At 48.7% G+C, this 19,956-nt stretch overlaps 1 protein-coding gene across 5 annotated transcripts in view; it reads left to right on the top strand.

Annotated features, from left to right (window-relative positions):
* Nucleotides 1-19,956, top strand: part of LOC135914564 (uncharacterized) — a 502,153-nt gene that overhangs the window by 362,301 nt on the left and 119,896 nt on the right. The window contains exon 1 of one of the 5 annotated variants that reach the window (XM_065447474.2): nucleotides 16,371-16,410. The exons of the other annotated variants lie outside the window; for them this stretch is intronic. Coding sequence (XP_065303546.1) covers nucleotides 16,393-16,410 — 18 coding nt within the window. The 5' untranslated portion in view covers nucleotides 16,371-16,392. Of the gene's footprint in view, nucleotides 1-16,370; nucleotides 16,411-19,956 lie in introns of those variants that run through there. 5 annotated transcript variants of the gene reach the window in all.

Raw genomic sequence — 19,956 nt, forward strand, 5'->3', positions numbered from 1 at the left:
ATAATATAGGCAGATCTATCTGTACTGTGTGACAGGCATTGATACACTCAGCAGAGTCATTGTAAGTACTAAATCTTGACTTATGCTTTCATTTGGTCCAAGAAAACAACCCTTATTATAATTCTTGTAGGATGTGTCCTTTGTGTTTACGGCAGGATGTTACCTAGGTGTGCACTTCAGTACACACGTAGGTAACATAGAGCATATAGTGGGCGAGTTGGTTACGATTCATCGTACCTTTAGCAACAGCGCAAAAGCAACGCGGAAACAAGGAACACTCCGAAGAAACAGCGCCGTCTTGTTGTGTTTCTTCCTTTTGTCCGTGTCGCTTTCGCGCTGACCACAAGTACGAGTAACTGCTGTGTCGATATTAGCACGCGTAGAAGCAGGGCAGCGCGGATCCCGTAAATGCTTGCTTGGGCGTACAACTGAACAATTTATAATTGTGAGTTGGCTAAGTATGAAAGTTGTGTGCGGAGTATGGCCGTATTTGATTACGCGAGCATGCAAGCAGTACGCCTGTTTCACTTTGGCCGAAGTTCCGCTGCCGCTGCAAGCCAGCTATCGCCACATTTTGTCGCCTTCATTCCTTACGCTACGAGCAAATATGGTGCCACCTATGCAAGATAAAGCCTGACATTCTCAAAAACACGCCACTGGGCACCATAAGAAGCGTGTATATGTGTGGCAATTCCGAATTTCTGATCGGTAGGCGTCACAGCTTTTGCGGCTGCCCGCACACCGTGCGCCATCCCAAGCGACGGAAGAGCACATGATGCGCGCTGATTGGCTCGTGTCCGCCGACAAACCACAGGACAAGCGTTCGCGCATAGTTCGTCTAAAATCTCTGCATATACTTTAAAAAAACAAGGCAGCGCACCAAGACACTTTAAAATCAATAATTTGTGTTTAAATACCAGCCTTCCTTCCAGCAACGATGTTTTTAAATCTCGAAGGCCGTGCTTTTCCAAAATTCACGCCCTAAAGAAAAATGTAGATCTCGGAGGCTAAATTCACGTTTTAACCGCAGTGCGGCGCTGCCGCAGTGTAACGGTTGACGGTGAGCTGGGTCACGTTGTTTTGCTGTGAGCGGTGAGAGTGTTCGTTACACAGTAATTTAATCATATTTTCGAAGTGCCTAAACAAACTGTGATCCGTACCGTGTGCATTAACCATCAGGAAACCTCTGGACTCGTGTAACGCCATTAGTTCGCCTTATGTTTCGTGTGATACGCCAGTGTCTTGTGTAGCGCCCGTCCGAGCGGCCTTTGTTCTCGCCTGTCCGCGTTCGCTCGTGGAATACCTGATACTGTGGCTTCGAATTATGGTGCGTGAAAGAATTTGTTGACAGTTGTGCTTTCGTGCGCTGGTGTTCATCGGCGATTCAACAGTGTTCGCGCTGGAAAGAGTGTCGCCGCGTGGTGCCTGCGAGACGAAGAAGCCGTTTGCTGACCACATTGAAGGTAAGCAGATCTGACGCTTGCGCGCATTCTCGCAGCTTTTGGTTCATGTAGTAAGTAAGCTTTGTGGAACGACAACAGAACACTTTCTGAGCGTACGTTGACCATGTTGCTGTGCACATTTAGCAAAGCGTTTCACGAGGGGAGTTTCCGTGAAATGTATCATTTCTTACCGCTTACTTGCTTTATGGAGTGATGTGCTACCACCGCCGATTGTTGGGACTTAATGGGCAAATATTTACCTAAACGCTGAAAGTTACTGTTTTCTCGGTAGTTTCCCGGCAAGAAATTCTTCCGTAGATATGAATTTCCGCAAGTTACGTTTGTAATGGATGTCGATGTGTCACGGGCATCGCGAGTTGGCACGCGACTGCGATGTTTGACACTTGAACAGGTATTAGCTTGTGTGAAGATTACTTTATTGATAGTGTTCAGATTGAAGTGCAGCTTCGCGAGAACTTGTCTGCATTGTTTGTGTTCTTCGACGTGCTCGTGTATTTGTCTTCTATATTGTAGGGCAAATGTAGACCGACATTACAACAGCGAAATTTCTTTTTAATCGAGGCATCTCAATCAGACGCTCGTTTTCATTAATATTTTCATCCGAAGAACGGGATGTGAGTTCCTGCGATTGTTAAAGACAGTGGTTTGTAGCACTGCCCAATAAGGGATGCGATTTGCTTGCGATGCTTTGCGCTCGATGTTTGCCACTCTTATAACCCACCTTTCACGGCTGGCTGTTATAGTTGATAACGATAGCGGAATGTCGGTCAGATCAATGAGCAAAGGAGTAGCATCGGAAAAGGGATCGCTACAAAATCGCGGTCTAGGTTTTAGACCCTTCGTAATCGATTGGTCATTTGATTTACTAGATCTTTAAGTTTTGGTGATAATTTCCCATGTAGTCTGATGTTTGCGGCTGGTTTTATTCCCGCCTGAATTTTACCATATAACAGTGTAACCACTTGAGATATAACTACGAGACATCTGTACAAGCAGGCACACAAAGATTTGTTGGCCAGTTGCCTACTCCTATAGGTCATGTACTACTTAGCAGCTGCTGCAGAAATGTTTAAAAAAATTTGTGAGCAATTTAATACCTGAGTGGACTGGCAGGTCAGTCTCTTTCAAACAATTAGTTAAAAGCTTCTGTGTTGCCCTGATGTTTTTATGATCTGTTTTTGACTTCTCCACGTTTCTTCGCTGTGTGCATACAGGCCAGGCTGTTCTTGCTTAAATGAATATTTTTGAATAAGTGAAAAAGATTGGCTTTTGTTTTGTTTTTCAGGTGCCTTGTGAGCTCTCACCCAAGCAACACATTCCAGAGGTCTGCTGTGAGCAGACGTGGCAAACTGAAGTAACATTCAGATAGTCCAATAAACTGTTCGTAGTTTCAGACAAACTTTTGCAAAGTATAGTCAAAACTTTCTTTTAAAAGTGCAAGCACTGATCCAACCTGATCTTTCCATCCAAACATTACATATTATATTAGTCACAAAGACATAACTAGAACAGCAGCACTGCAGTGAGGAACGTACAGTGGTTCTCCAAGTGTTATACTGAAATAATCTATGAAGGCTAATTAGTTCGCAATTTCAGAACAAATTGTCATGAATTTCTGTGCCATAACAGAGTTTCAATCCATGCGCTGCATCATGTAGGGAACAGTAACCTTACAATGAAAACCAATGCAAAACTTTTTAACTCAGGAAAAATTTATAAATATAAAATGTGTACACGGAACTCTTCATCTATGCATGTCTACGTAAAATACAGGATTTAGTCACTGCGGCCACATAAAGGATGCATAAAGGTAGGACACACGAAGGAAACATAAAAGCAGTGGCCAAATTTCAACATGGAGGAAACATAAAGTACGGTAACATAAGGGATACATAAAGGGAGGACACACGAAGGAAACATAAAAGCAGTGGCCAAATTTCAACATGGAGGAAACATAAAGTACGGTAACATAAGGGATACATAAAGGGAGGACACACGAAGGAAACATAAAAGCAGTGGCCAAATTTCAACATGGAGGAAACATAAAGGATATTTCCTCATGTGAACTGCGGGAAACATACAGTAAACATAAAGGACATAACCATTTTCATAAGGGTGGTGGTGCGCGTATAGGACGTTGTGCGTGCGCTCGAACACGGCCGTAGAAAGACCGTTATGGTTGCCGCGTTTTGAAAGTTTCGTACTTCGGTTGACTGCGCGATGCGACCAGTGTGTCTTTGAGCTTCTGTGTCGCGTTTGGTGCTATCCGTTCGCCACGAACTTCGTTTTACGCCGTCGAAATAAAAGTGCGCCGTCAGTGCCGTGAATCGCGTTTTGCGGCCGCAAGTTCAGACGCGCGTGTAGTTCGACGATTGTAAAAACGAGCTATTACAAATTCATTCCAGGAGAGAGAAAGAAACTGTGCTATAGCTGGAGGTGTTAGCCGATAGAGTAGTTCCTGATATCCTCCAGATGATTACAGGGCTCAGGGCAACGAATAAAATTTAACAAAATGAAGTTCAATGAGACTCATTTATGTAAGAAGAAAGAAGAAATCACCCTCTAACAAAAGAGGTACATGCGGGAACGGAGCTATTTTAGTCAAGTTATTTTGTCTTATAACAACATTCAAAAGCGGCTTTGTCGCGCGCGCTAAGTCTTCGCAAGGACTTCGCCCGCGTAATTTGTAAGTGCAGGAGTTTCATAACACAAGGAAATGACTTAAGGATTTCGTCAAATCTACATTTTTTATGCAAGCCGTGAACTACGAAATGTTCTTGGATCTGAGGTCGTTAACCCGCTGAAGAGATTGTTTTTTTTATTTATTGTCTTTTCGAAGTTTGTTGGCAGATAGTTCATTTACTTGCCTTTCGAAGAAATTTGCGCCGATTGTTGTTTAACTTCACTTTTGTAAGTGCTTTCATATGCACCGCAGGATCCTCGGCCAATCCTTCATTGTGAATATCTTTGTGTTCGTATTTATTTATTTATTTATTTATTTATTAAGCAGTGAAAAAGGAGAAGGTAATTATCTTTAGGACTGGATATACCTAAGTATCAAACACTACTGGGGTAAATGAAGTTGACAAAATGAGCTGAATATAACAAATAACAAAATAGCGAAACCAACTCTGCACACACCGTAACACGACTCTTAAGCATAATCCTATTTCGTGCTGTCAAAGGACTGCTTGTGCCCGTGACATAACCACGACAACTGTGCTTTCTAATCTGTCTTTTTTTTTTTCTCTTGTAGGAGGCTTGTAATTGCAGAATTCGCATAATGACGTGCATCTATTGTGTATATTTGAGCCATGAACATTTCGCCACGCCCTATGACTGATGTTAAATGTAGAGCGACATGCCTGTTTGTTTAATTTTACTTTCTTTACTGCACCACGGTGTAGTGAAATATTTAAGTTACTGCCATTCCCATTGCTGCCGTTAGTGTATCCATACATCATATTGACCGCAAATAAAGACGGGGACTATTTGCGGTCAATATGATATGCGGTCAATAAAGACGGGTCTATTTGCGGTCAACATGATACGCGGTCAATAAAGACGGGGCTATTTGCGGTCAATATGATATGCAGTAAACACAAACTAGGCCAAACTGAAGTTCTTCTGCCATTAGTGTCTTTGGGCGAAATCATACAAACAAACAAACAAACAAGCTAGGAAGCAAGCAAACAGCAGCCGCAACAGGTTTAGGCACCATCGACTTGACGAAGGGGCTCGTGTCACCATCTCCTCGCGAAGATGCAAGCACTCTTCTAAATACTTGATTGCGCTTCGGCGATGGTGGCCGTGACTGGCATTTCTGGCGTTGCGTGCAATTTGTGTAAACGTGGGTCTGTCTCCTTGTTTTGAAATTACCCCTCAAGTGGTGTACTTGCCGTATCCAGCGCTAAAGAGTCGTACGTTTGCCATCTTTCTTTCATTTGATAGTATTAAAGAAAAAAAAGAAGCTTGCACTAAATGCCGCTCAAATACGTTTGCGTATCAAGAAGTACAAACACCAAAAACAGCGCTTCGCGATTGAAATATAATCGCCAACACTGCGCTCTCCGTTTGCTTTGTCGAAGTGATGACGCGAACAGCCATCTGTGCTTACGCGATGCATACTCCTTTGCTGCAAAGGGAAAATAACCTCGGGCCTGTCAGATCATAACTGAGCAGAATCTCAATAAAGTTGTTACAACCACCAACCAACGCCAGCCGCTTCTGTGCACTGTTCGAGCTCACCCACCAGTCGTTGCTGCAGCGACTTTTACGGCGCGCGCCAACCCTTTACCTCCTAAAGCCAACCCAAGGCAAGCCAAGCCTGGGCAGTAGCGTTTGTGCACGTCGGCGCGAAATTTCACTTCCTTGTTGTTTTTTTCTTCCGCGTCGTTACTTGCAAAGAATCGGTCCGTATATCGCGAGATGATCCTATGGCACGCGACCCTAATATTGACGTGACACAGGGCATTTAGGAAGGCGCAAAAATGTAGAGTAATAGCGGGGCCCGGCGAGGAGACACCACGGCTAACCCATTTTTTGGGGGGGCTCCCTCTTCCTGGTCTCTCGCCTCGGTAAAGCTGCATTATGCCTTCTTTCATCCCCGCTCGTTCCTTGGTGTGCTTATCGTCTCGGCGATTTTTCTTCCTTGTTCCTTCCGCGTGTCTGTACGTCTTCTTCCCCTGTCCTCCCCACTGAGGAACGGCGAGACTCGGCGCTGGCACGAGAGAGCCCGGGTGTGCGTGCGTGTTTGTGAAAAACATTTTCCGTGCTCTGGGCTCCGGTCGCAAGAAAGGCGGTCGTTGACCCCGGCGCAAAACGCTCCGTTCGCCTCTTTTACTTCTCTTTCCCCATTCTTCTCCCTTTCCCGTATTTCTATTCCAATCTCCCTCTCTCGGTTTTCTCCGCCCTCCCCAAGTGTCGTGTCTTCTCCGACACCCTCTTTCCAACCGCCGCCGCTTCCCTGTATCGCCTGTGCTTCAGATCGAAACCGGAAGTGACGCAAATGCACGTACGTGTATTCCCCTCTCCCACTTCCGTCTTCCCGTTCACCCTTGCTCGGTTCCTTTGCCTCCTCGCTCGCTCGCACTCGTCTTCCGTTTCCCTCCGGTCGCCTCCACTTCCTCCGAACGCTGTTCCGAGACCCTAGTTCCGTGGTGACCGGCACGCGGGCTGACTTGACGTCACTTCCGGCCACGCGCCCTAAAAGCGCGCCTCGCGCTGGCGGTCCCGCAGGGGCCTGTCGCTCAGCTGCGGCGGTGATCGCTCCAGGCTCCGAAGTCGTTCTTTGTTCTGGACGCGCTTTCAGCTTCCGCTCGCCGTTGGCGGTGCATATGTTGCGGATGCTACCATACGGTGCATCCCAACATCTAGTCGTGTACCTTATCAAGCCAGTATGGAGAGACAAAGAAAGTGTTGCCACTTTTGTTGACTGTACGGGAAGTCTCACTTTACGTTTACAAATAAAACTAAAGTATGGAATTTTACGTGCCAGAACCGCGATTTGATTATAAGGTGCGCCGTAGTGGGATACTCAGAAATGATTTTGACTACCTGAGGATCTTAGCGTGCGCTCAATGCACGGAGCATGCGCGTTCTTCTTTTTCGATTTCGCCGCAATTTAAGTGCGACCTCCGCCGCCGCAATCCGATCCTGCGTCCTCGCGCTTAGGAGCGCAACGCCAAAGCCACTACACCAGGTAATCTAAATGTGATGAATTCAGAAACGTTTCAAGAGCGCTCCGTTGCACACATGCAAGTTGCAACAAGGCAGTGTTGCAAGTTTTGTAAGGACACGTGATGGTATTGTTTAATCGCTTAAAGGGATTGACATCTGGTTACTGTAGTCTCATCATTTACGGAACAACAAAAAGCCTAATGTCCACTGTGCTCAATGATGCAACGTTCACATTGAAAATTCGTGTACCAGTCTGTGTGAAAGTGTTGGTCTGTCGGCCAAGTCGGTCTCGGCCTTTGTGCGTGTACGGTGACAAAAAGTGCACACGAAGATTAAAAAAAAAAGCAATTGCGATTCGTTATAAGAGACGGCGTGACTGTATACAGGATAAGAAACCCGGAATCGAGTGTGAATAGTTTTAAATGGACAATGCGGAATTTCCGCGTTGTTTACTGACCACCGGCCTCAGGAACGGGTATGCTGTCTGGTGGCGGTCCTGTTGGGTTGTTAGCCGCCTCGCTTTCAAGCACTCGTCGTCAGTCACCTTCAAGCGTTGTCGCATTATCGTCGACTTCCAGCAAGGAAAGTGCACTATTATCGAAATATCTATAACAAACACGATGAGAAAGTTAAGCTCTGGATTATCGAAGACGGAAGTCTTACAGTGCGGAGGCGATTTACAGGAAAGAAGAAAGGACCCGACAATGGTCAACGTGCGGAGCGACACCTCGTTGGAATTATCGGAGCGTTTCAGATTCCTCGCTCGAGCTCGGTTACTCGTCGCCGTAGCGTGACCGTTTCCCGCGCGTCGTCGTGGGTGCAGAGCCCCATCGAAAGAGTCGGCATGCGCGGTGAATCGTTCCGTCTCCTGTACTTCACCTTAGCTTCTACGGCGTTGTGGCTCCGGTCAGCGTCCGCTCCAAGTCGCGTCAGGTTGAACACTCGCTGCTGGGCCGATGGTGTTGCCGACGCACCCGAAGCTCCGGACGTCGCTTGCCGATGGTGGCTGCTCCTTGCGTGAGACGCCGCAGGCGCGCCAATGACAGCGCAGCTTCCTGGACTGCGAGCGCCTGTCGCCGGCTGCAGCGGATGGATTGGCGGACCGTCCACCTGTGTCGAGCTGAACTTTCCTGGCGACGGTTCGAGACAACCCATGTTGTTGTTGCTGTTGTTGTTGTAGCCTGTGGCACGTGTGGCTCTTACCCACGATGGGGGATTGGCCAAGAAATGGGTGGATTATTCCAAATAATATAGAGCATAAATTTCCTAATGTCTATGGGAATAGCATTTAATAGGGTTGAATTACCGGCTAAAATAAAATCAGGAAGGTGCTGTTGAATGGGTAATAATTAATTTAAAAGTAATAAAAAAATGGCTGTGGCTTAGGTAAGGTTAAGCCCAGGATGCGAAGCATACTAGCCTTTATTTTAGTTGTTGAACCACTGTTTAGCCTGGTGAACTGCTGTTGCTTGGCTATATTTGGTTCGGCTAGACGAAGAAACAACTCATGCATTACTGCTTCGCCTTCAAGAGTGGAACGCGACAGCGTTCCCGTCGACCCGCCAAGGGGTGTAAGACAATGGGCTACAGGGCAGCGACTACGCGCCCCGCATTGGACGCGGTGAGCGTCGAGCAAAGCAGCGTTCGGCGCGGCAACGAAATGTGCGCCTGAGCAAGAGACGCACGCCTTAGAAACAGCTCGTTTCTAAGGCAACACCGCATTCACCAGAGGCGCTTTTGTACCGCTTTGAAGCATCGTACTCGTGGCTCAGTGGTAGCGTCTCCGTCCCACACTCCGGAGACCCTTGTTCGATTCCCACCCAGCCCGTCTTGCAAGAGTTGAGCCAAAGCCACTTCTCCTCTGTCGTGACGTCTCGGTGTCACGTGGTTTCATGGCGACACCGCCGCGCCTGAGGAGCTGGGTTGAGCTCTCGTAATATGCTTCGCATAAAAATAGAATTTAGCAGGGCATTCGTTTAGATTCTGTAAGGAATGTCTGGACAGCGAAGCATGCATCCCTGTGGCTGAATCCCGAAGTGGACAACCCATGGCGGCGGGTGTTCTTCTTCTTCGACTCCACTTTCATCGCTCATACCCACTGTGGCGGATTGGCCGAGTATAAGATTAATGAAGCTAAATGACCATAAAAACGAAATTTCTCTAGCCAGTTTGCGAGAATGCATAAAGTTGACGGCACAGATGCAAGAACATGAGTCGCGTAACTATGAATGAAAATTACCTCCTTCGCCTTGTTAGAACAACGACAACAACGACGTCAGTAATTAGTAATAGTAAAAAGCAACCGCGCTGAGTGAATCCTGGTGCTCTGAATTCATTTACTGCAACAGCAACAGGGCCATCGCAGCAGACACCGTAGGCTTTGGGTCACTGCTACTAGGAATTCCTGGCTTGGCCTCTGAAATTCGCGCGCAGATGTCACCACTCTCGGAGTCGGCTTAGTACTCGAAGATCGGCACTAATTCGACAGCATCAATGCTGTGCATTGGAGGATGTCCAGCGCTCAGACAGAGAGAGAGATGAAAGGCAGGGAGGTTGATCAGCTGCGAGTGACCGGTTGGCTACCCTGCACTGGGGAGGGGTGATAGGGATTTGAAGGAGGGCAAAGAGTCTAGCGCTCAACCGCACCTGCCTGAAAGGGCATGGATTAGAAGGCCAGGGGATGTGGTTCCTGCCGTAATTCATGGATCTATTGCCAACTAATTAACACTGGCCTAGCGCTTTTTGGCCATACTTGGTCCTTGCGCCACAAAACACCACATTCATCATTTGAGGGCTTTGGTGGGCAAAGCTTGGATTTTCTTTGTTTTGACGGGGAAGGGGTGGAACTGGGAAGGTTTCTGACGACGACGACGTATTAGAGGCCAAGTGAAATGTACCTTTGGATCGCGTAAAAAGAAAAAAAGAAAGCTAGTTTCAGGCATTGTAGATAATGAGCAGGCCTGATTGATGATAACAGTTTGCTGACGGCCCGATGCATGGCCGATCCCTCAGAAGTCGTTGCGCCATTTCACCAAGGAACAAGAACAAGGACGGACAGTCACAATTATTCCCATTTGTAGTTTCCGGCTAAATTACACTTTCCCAGTGAAAAAAGAAAAACAGAATTAATAATGTATGCTGTTAGATATGGAGCTGTTTCCTGCGATTACTTCGAGTTCCCCAAACCACTTCGAGTCGCAGCACAGCTAATTGAGGAATGCCGAAGCAGGAAAGCACATTCCAGAGGAGCGGCCGAGCAAACAAGTTTAAGGCAACAAGTTCACGTGCCAACAAGTTCGTGCGCCGCCGGGATTAGCAGGTGGGCCTCGGACAATGGAGCATGAGCAGCCCTCCCCTTCTCCTCGTTAAAAGTGCATTGCCAGTCTGCGAGGCAAGACCACAGAGAGCCGCCAGGTGTGACACCGCGACACGGGCGCCTACCATTGGCTGAAAGTGGCGTCATCGGAGCGGACTCTCCCATTGGTCAAACATGACGTGACTTACAGTGCTCGAAGGGTTTGTAAGAAGCCTTCCAGAGAGACCTGAGGATCCTGGGATATGCCCTGATTCCCTGATTCACCTCTCTCGAACTTCTTGCCGCGGGCCGCAGCGTCCGAGTTGCTGCCGGCCCGTAATGACTGTACTACTGTTACTTGACTCTCATCTCCCTGTATATAATGTAGAATAAATCCCTCCCAAGTTTGGGTTTTCATCCCGAAGTCCGTCCTCCAACCCCTACAATGCATCGTGATGCATAAACTCGTTCCGTCGTATTCGCAACTTTCACAGATGGTAGCGACGCCATGCGGCAGCCGTTGTAAGCCTCAACGAGGGGATGCCCGCGTTTCGTACCCGCGTCGCCCGTGTTCAGTTAGTGCGGTGCGCTGGAGGCTTTGTTTTGTATTTGATTGGGGTCGCTTTTTACAGCGGTATTTCAGAGCTCTGCAATGATCTACGCAGCTGAGACACAGGTTGCCTTTCGCAGAGACACTGTTTTGACGGGTTACGTGTTTGATAAAATGGGCAAGACGTACAAGAGCAACAAAATGGGCTGTGTGCCTCAGTGCACACGCCGTGCAGTCAAAGGCGAGGTAAGCCTTCACTCGTTTGCTTGCGACGAACGAATGAAAAAGGAGTGGGCAGTGGAAATTGCGCATTGGGAAGCCTGTCACGAAAACAATGTGTTAAGTGCATACTCTTCGAGAGCTGGCTTCTCGCACGCCTTGCCATATCTCGTGGCGTCGTTTCCTTGGAAGTTTTGCGTCAGCAGTTTTTCAATTTTGCTTTGCCAGCTGTTTATTATAGATGGCACAAATCTACAATGTGTGGCACTTGCTTCCTGTTATTCTGAGCATTCGCTCTCTTTGCCACTGTGTATTATTTTGCCCAGCAGTCTCGGCACAAATTCTAACTGCTTCTGCTGAGCTCACAGCAACCATGTCCTTATAGAACTTTGCTAGCTGAGCTCTCAAATGGTTCATATCAGCTCTGTAAATGCTTAACTTGTCCCAGTCTCTGAATGTGACTTCATAAAAGAGAAGTTCCTCAAACTTTTGTGCATGCTGGTTGGTGAGGATATGCTGCACAATCAGGTACGGCTCACAGCCTGTATTGCCTGCTTGCTTGCCTGCTTTGCAAGAGCAGTGGCTCTGTAAGAAAAAAAAATTGTCGCTCCAATGCAGGACAGGCACTCTTCATGTTATGTGAATAAACGTGATGTATTGCTCTTTCTCCCCTTTCACTGTTTATCTTTTTTTCCTTTCGCGCTGCCTTCGTGCAGTATTTTCTTAGCGGCTTTTCGCATCTGAGCTCAAAAAAAAAGAAAACTTCAAGTAAGTACTGGAAGAACCACTGTTGAGGTGTGGGCACGCGAATCGAGTTCTACGGTTCATCGGAGAATGACCAAATCAATGTAACGCTCCTACGGCGATGAAATCAGTTTTGTGGCATCATTAAACGTTTTCCATGTGCTGTACGACTGCATAGACGATGCTTTAGCAAATGAATGCGAGCGAATACCCTTTGTTTACTAGCGCATAAAGGCAGCATAGTTTGCCAGGCAACGCGAGGCAAGGGTTCGGACACCGAAGCCGCGGCAGTACACGGGGCCCCTCTTAGCGTGTAGCCGTGCTCACAGCCGCGCATCGTAGCAAAAATGCAGACTTCGGGAAGTAGGAACTCGTGGTCCCTTTACGCATAAACCAGTCTGCCTGGAAACGCACAAGTGTCGGTCGCACTTGCAGGCTGAAGAGCGCAGCCATGTGATCGCGTGTTCAAACTAAGAGTGGAAGACCGAATATGTAGTACACGTACACCATGCCACAGGCACCAGCGGCAAGTTATTCATTCTCACGGAGCGTTGGGGCCCGCTCACGCCTCTGCAGTAAATACAATGAGCTGTTTTAATTTCCTAAATTGCGGCCACAGAAGGCTATTCGGCGAGGGACTCGCAAGAAAAAAACAAAAAACAAAGCCAGTAAATAGCACATTTACTCATCTTTATGGTTTCGTCGCTCCTAAATTCGAACCACAGCTCGAGCGATTTCTGCCGCACTTGTCATGTTTGCATGCGCAATCTTTGGACGGTGTACGACGAGTCTGTGCATTCTTTCAAGCCGCAGCAAACGATGTCTCCTGCGTTCAACACTTCTTCACCTTCAACCAGTCACCGAACACGCGTTTCTGAACCCCCGATGTGGGTCATAATACATCCCAGAGTCAGTGGTCTTTGAAATGAAGACATGACAATACCACGCTGCGGTCGGAAACACTATGCGATCCGATGCAGCGTGTACACTAGCCGGTGACGTCTGCACGATCCCCTTAACGACCGCCATATTGAATTTCGAGTAGCGCCACCTATAGGCGGTGAAAGTTGCGAATATAAAGTCAAAATCTTGGCGCCTCATAGTTTGCGAGTCACTGCCGCTTCTATATAAGAGCTATCGGCGGAATGCACGGCTGGCGCACTCGCGTCACGAGGCCAGCAATATGGCGGCACATTTCTGCGATTGTAATTTGCGCGATATTCCCCTCCTAAAATGGAAGCGACCACGCGTGATGGGAAAGAAAGTAGGTCGCGCAATAACCTCCTCCCCCCTCCATTCTTTCTTATTCAGCGCGTGCTGGACATAATATGTACGTATGTGCGCGCGCTCGCCGAGCCGTGAGATATAACAACGATTCGAAACACTTCCCGCAGACCGCTTCCCACTTCTTGCTCGTACACACACGCGCGCGCACACACACACAAACGCGTACAATTTTCCTAGACTTCGACTCCTACTCCCGCTCGGCCTGACAGATAGCGGGTCGCCAAAGCGTGCGTTGACCGTCCTCCGTGTCAGTTTAATGAACTGTCTCGCTTGTAAATCATGCGGTTAGGTCGTTGGCGAAGCGAGGACGTCCGTCGCTGCCGTCCCCCTTCCCCATTACTGTCTAGTCCCCCCCTCCGAATCGCCCATTGGCGTAAGGCTTGGCGGGAAGCTATTTTACGCGCCACTGAAGTCATACGCGCCGGGAGCCTCTCTGCGTAGATTCTGCGCGTACCGTACATTCATTCCGCAGCATATTGCGGGCTGCGATATGAATGTCCCTGTTTACGGCTGGCATTCGTGGGTCACTTTGGATGTTTAGCCCTTCCTTTCCAGATTGTTTACGCTTCTTCGGGTTTATTTGTTTCCTTCCATGCTTGCGCGTGTGTGCATGCGTGTAGCAGAGAGAGTGTGCATCTGTGTTCATATATGCGCGTGTGTGTGGGCTTATGAGCGTGTGTGCGCGCCGTCACGCAGTGTTTTGTTACTTTTAACGCAAAGCGACGTTACTTTACATTGTCGTGGTTGGCGCTTTCTGACGCTATTTCTTCAGGAAGGCGTGGGTAATGTTTCTTTGCGATGTGTGTAATAACCCATGAATCTTGCCTTACCCGGAAGTCGATTTGATTTGGTTTCGTGCTTGGTAGGGTTGGCCACTTTCTTGCAGAAAACAAAGAAAGAAACGACTGCAGCGTGCAAGCGGATTTCTGATTCTTTCGTTGTTTTGATTTCTTTTGCTTTTTGCGAAGCTCCTAGTCAAGTTAGGTTGTCACGAACGTCTTGACAGCGCAATGCGACTGCAGTTTCTTTAACCCATTAAGACAGCTATTTCGAACTTGAGACCGCAGTAATTGTTCAATAAGCGGACAAGAGTTAAGAGTCTTAAACTCATCAAGGCAAAAGCTTTAGCCGAGCCTGTTAAGCCGAGTACACATATAAAACGCTATAGTGGATATGCCTAGCTGCAGCCTCATCGCTAGTAAAACCTCGACCAGTATTTCCGGATAAGAACGAGCCTTAATATGGTTCGACCGCTATTCGGTGTCCAACCAACGCTTGCCAGAGTGTCGTGGCTAACGCAATGACCTTGCGATGGTTGGCCACTCGTTCTTCAATCATTCACTGTGTGATATCGAACGCCGTCTGCACGCTTAGAAGTGATTCCAGGGTACGAGCCAGGTCGTCAAGCTTTCCTCGGTGACAACCGGCGCTGTTCCATATCGGTGTCATGGCTTCTGAGATCTGGTGGCGCGAAACTTTTTGTCTCTGAGGCTGTGCCTGAATAATCGGCAGCGGGCATGTTAACGCCGAGTTCGAAAACCCGACTAGCGTGGCCACTGCCAGAAATCAATATGTTTCTTTCTCTAGCCTAGACCTCCGAGATCCGTTGACGCGCAGCGCGCAATATCGGAAACCACGCTTCATCCTTTGAAAACTGTTGCATAGATGGTATCGCGCGAGAACTACGGTATCGCGCGAGAACTACGCCTGCGTGTCGCGCCGGTACGGCATGCGGAAGTCCATCGCCGATGATACGGCATGCGGAAGTCCATCGCCGACGATACGGCATGCGGAAGTCCATCGCTGACGATACGGCATGCGGAAGTCCATCGCCGCTTGTTTCGATCACCTGTCTTTTATGTCGCCCGTCACGTCGCTGTGTGCTTCTCGGGGAAATAGACACGTAAAAGTAAGTCGCGCAGCGAAGGGTCGGCCGAGAAGGGAGTCTCGAACTTCACGTGAACGTGCTCGAACAATGCCCACGGTGCTTTGTTCGGTGACAGTCGCGCAAAGTTCTGGCAAGCGAAAAAAAAAGAATACTTTGAGGGCCTGGCACAATAGGAAGCGATTGTTGTGTAGCGGTCAACGAAACTTTGCACCGTGCGGCAATACAAGCGTATCCAAAGCAAAGAAGAAGAAAAAAGGAAGCGATGCAACGGTATAATAGAAATTTTTTTCTCAGCAAAGGGCGTTTCTCACTGCGGCGGCTCGCGGGATGGTTGCAGAGGATTCTGTTTCTCGTTATTTCATTGGTTAACTCGTATTGGGCGAAGTGAAGAGTAACAAGGACACTCAAGATGGCGCCGTGACAAATTGGATGACTCCAGGCACGTGCGTCATTCGGGTCACAACTCGCCGTCCGTTTCGAGCCAACGGCGCAGTCCAGCGTCGGAGGCGAGCCTCTTTACATTGTGTTTTCTCACCGACAAAGCTACGTGTGTCTTCTTACGTAAGGCGTCGCTTTAGAAATTGCGACTTTGCGACGCAAGCGGCCTCGGTTTTACGACATACGAAAACTATAGAGCGAAACGTAAGAACATTAGTACGAATAAGAAAAAAAATGGCTGTGGCTTAGCTAAGGTTACGCCCAGGATGCGAAGCATACTAGCCTTTATTTTAACGCGACAGCGTTAAGGAGCTCGTGTCGCAGAAAAGCCGTTGTCGTCGGTGTCGGTGTCTGCGGCGTTGCACTTCATGAATAAATCGTTGTCGCGCCGAACGCTGTGTTGCTCGACGCTCACCGCGTCCGATGCGGGGGGCGACACCGCGAGCGACGGCGCGAGTTGGAGCCCCGTTTCTCCTCTGTCGTGACGTCACGGTGTCACGTGGTATTGAAGGCGACACCGCCGCGCCTGAGGAGCTCTAGTAACATGCTTCGCATAAAAAAGAAATCTCACGACGAAAGAACAAAAGAAGGATGGAGAGGCTATCGATGGCTTGCACTCGCGTCATCGCGCGGCTGCCACGTCGTAGTACAATAGCACGGCGAGCAGCTACGCCTTATCGAAATCCACTCGCACGCCGAGAGAAGCACAGTGGAAGCCGCGTCGACTACGCCTGAATACGACGCCCGCGATGCGAAGTGAGGGCTGTCTATAGTGCCAACTTCGAAGGCCCGGTCATATTCGTTCTTTTTGAAGTGTTCGGCACACTGAATGCGACACACTGTCAAGGTGAGCCCGTTTCCAACACTAAAAAAAATTATGGGGTTTTTACGTGCCAAAACCACTTTCTGATTATGAGGCACGCCGTAGTGGAGGACTCCGGAAATTTCGACCACCTGGGGTTCTTTAACGTGCACCTGAATCTAAGTACACAGGTGTTTTCGCATTTCGCCCCCATCGAAATGCGGCCGCCGTGGCCGGGATTCGATCCCGCGGCCTCGTGCTCAGCAGCCTAACACCATAGCCACTGAGCAACCGCGGCGGGTCCGTTTCCTACACTATCGTCCTTGCTGAGCGCAAGGACGGAGCGCTTGTGGTTGGCAGTAACGTTCACAAACTCATACTCCTTTCGTTTGGGAATGGCCGAGAGCCCGATGTGCGATTCCTGTGGGTGCGAGGAGACCACCGAGCACCTATTGTGTACCTGCCCCCGCTACGATGTACAGCGCCTCTCTCTGCGGGAAACTTTGCACCGACTGGACTTAAGACAGTTCACCGAGTCAAAGATACTCGGACCGTGGCCACATCCGTCACTGGCACGAAAATCGAATCGTGCATTACTGCAATACTTGAAGTACACCGGTTTAAGAGGCCGTTTATAGTGTCCCTGTGCATAGTGTCCCGCCCACACGTACTCAGTGCTCACTCTCCCTTTCTCCTTTTTCTATTCCCCTTTCCGCCATCCCCAGTGTAGGGTAGCAAACCGGATACTCTTCTGGTTGACCTCCCTGCCTTTCCTGTCCTTGCTTTCTCTCTCTCTCTCTCTTGCTGAGCGCGTCGTATTCGTCGCAGATGTTTTGCAGACTCGAAATGCAACTGCCCGTCGGGAGCCAGCGAATGACGTCTAGTTAGGTCGCGTGTGCGTCACTTGGCCGCGTTTAATCGTAACGTTTGTGGCGTGCGCTGGCAGGATTGCGGCTTAGCTTTATGGTTTCAGTATATATTCGCCGCGGGGCCGGTTTCCCTGAACCGGCGAGTTAGTGTTTCGACGCGGTAGCCCATTGGTTATGGCATGGTGCTCTCGGCCGTAGGCCACGTATTCCATCCAGTACGCGGCGGCTGCATTAAAGTGAGGCAAGAATGAAAAAAAAGAAAAAAAAGACACGTTCGTGTACCGTGCATTGAATGTACGTTAAAGAACACGAGGTGGTCAAACTTACGTCCCGAGACCCCCAATACGGTGATCCACGTAATTGTGTCATAGCTTTGGATCGTAAAAGCCTAGAATTAATTTTAAAAAATTTTAGTCACCGTTTTGATGACCTTGGAATAGGGCTACTACTCTGAAGACATGACAAAAGGATTCACGTAACGCATTTTTGTTTTTTCTCACGATTCGTTGTTTGCGAGTTGTAAGGGTTGGAGGTCGTAGGGAGGAACTTGGGGGGACAGGATCAAACGAGCAGGATTTATTTACAGATATTTACATTAGAACAAGAGATACGTTCGACACTCTAGCGTGGCTCCCAAATGGAGCACGCAAGACGAAGCATACAGCATGCGAGCACCAAGCTCCAAACACACTGCTTGTCGAGCACGCAGCTCACCAGCACGATCACAGAGCACACAACCGCTGCTTATAAACACTCCGTTCTCCCTAGATCCCTAGGTGAGGGACAAACATTCGACCAGTTATCGTAGCCGAGCCGCCTTTTAGCGGGAGGGCTTGCACACACACACACACACACACACACACACACACACACACACACACACACACACACACACACACACACACACACACACACAAACACAAACACACACACACACACACACACACACACACTTCCGCACAGGTTTCATGGTCCCCACCGAGGTCAGATGGTCTTCGCAGAACTCGGGGCTTACGTCATGAAAGGTGCGTTGGACGGTGCCGCCAAATACGTTCCCTCGTGAACTCCGCTCACGGTAGACCAGGTCGGCGGTGGCGTGTTCGGTAACAAAGTCGGGTTCGTCGATCGCGTCTCGGCATTCCGGTTACGAAGAGTCGCTGACTCGGCGTATTGTCCTCCGCACACAGTAGACTTAGTGGCGCTGTTTGGCTAGAAGATGACGGTGGCTTCCCAGAAAAAGTCGACGCCGCTGTCGCACCTGGCTAGCAAAACTTTGCATGTTGGCGCCTCGGCAGGCCATTCCTAACATGGCCAAGTATGTAAGTGCTTAGAGGCATGAAAAGAAATGCATGCACAGACCCATTGTCTTATAACCTGGAAACCATGTAACGAGATAACATCTTCAGGCATTTTTGTAAAAGGGCCGCGCGATGAAACGGAGGTTTGCTATTAGACTACGAACAGGATAAACGATGATATGCGATGTTCGGTGTACGTGTTCAAGCGATGAAGTTGACAGTTAGTGTGAATGGTATATTCATATATAAATTCAGTGGACTGTGTCATGTACAGGCATTCATTGTTTCTTTTACTTTTTTCTCGTTCCAATAAAAAAACCGTTAGCTTCCACCTACGGCGCATTGGTTTACTGGTTCGTTACACGTCGTTTGCTGCAATAAACGTAATTCATCACTAACAGCGATGACGTAAGATCGTTCTGACCGAATAATTTTCCCGCGGCTGCAGCGCAACGCGCTGCCGACAAGATATGGCGTCATTGCTGCCTCACAGTTTTTGCGCTACCGCTCACAGCGCACATCCCTTTCTCAAAGCCCAATGCGCTTGCTCTATTGGCTTGAAGCAACAATTTGCCGAGGATACGAGTGCTTATGCGCGAACCTTCTCTTACGCAAGGAAAAATTTTCACTTTCAAAATCGTTAGGGCGCTCGCAACTCACGATAAGTGTCGGCATAATATTAGAGAGCTTTAGCGTCTCGGGCATTACGGCAAGCGCGGGTGGTTTGGGCGGTTTGCCGGATGGGCGGAGGGGGAGGCGTAAACGTGAGCGGCCGGAGTGGTGGCGCCAACCTAGACTAGAAAAACAGTGACCCACGTATATCCTTCTTAGCTGCTGGCGTAAATTTTTCGACAGCGGCGTGGTCGTCTTCGCGATTGTGTTTGTCTGATTGGGCTCTGCGCCGCAGGACGGTGTCTCCACTCCAGACGCTCGAACGTTTACGCCCCCGCCCATCCGGCAAACCGCCCGCGCTTGACCGAATGCGGGACGCTTTCGAACTACGTAATGAGGTGATCCGCGCGACGCAGGTCAACCGTTTAGGTTATAAAAGTTTTCTGAACAAGTGCTCATAAGTTTCGCACTGATGAAGAAAAGCAGGACTGGAAAGACAAAAGCTGGGCAAGCATTTAAAAGATTTGCTCGCTCCATTTCAATGTAGGAAGGCCACGCTGCAAGTTAGCGGTGTCCTTGTTTTACTTCCTTCCCCTAATCGTTCTATCAACTGTAATTTCTTCGCTGTTAAGCTACTCCGGGAAAGTTTGCCGTTTGCAACTTTCCTGCATGCAGCATGACCGGCTGATGGATCGGTTTCCACGTCCATGAACGGGCGAGTGTTTTCGACTGGCCACTTTTCTACCGTTCTTAAACAATTTTTTTAACCATCGAAAAGTTTTCCACTCTTTCCGAGAGAAAGCAAACCTGTG

This window comes from Dermacentor albipictus, chromosome 6, assembly GCF_038994185.2.
Source record: "Dermacentor albipictus isolate Rhodes 1998 colony chromosome 6, USDA_Dalb.pri_finalv2, whole genome shotgun sequence".
Classification (NCBI taxonomy): Eukaryota; Metazoa; Arthropoda; class Arachnida; order Ixodida; family Ixodidae; genus Dermacentor; species Dermacentor albipictus.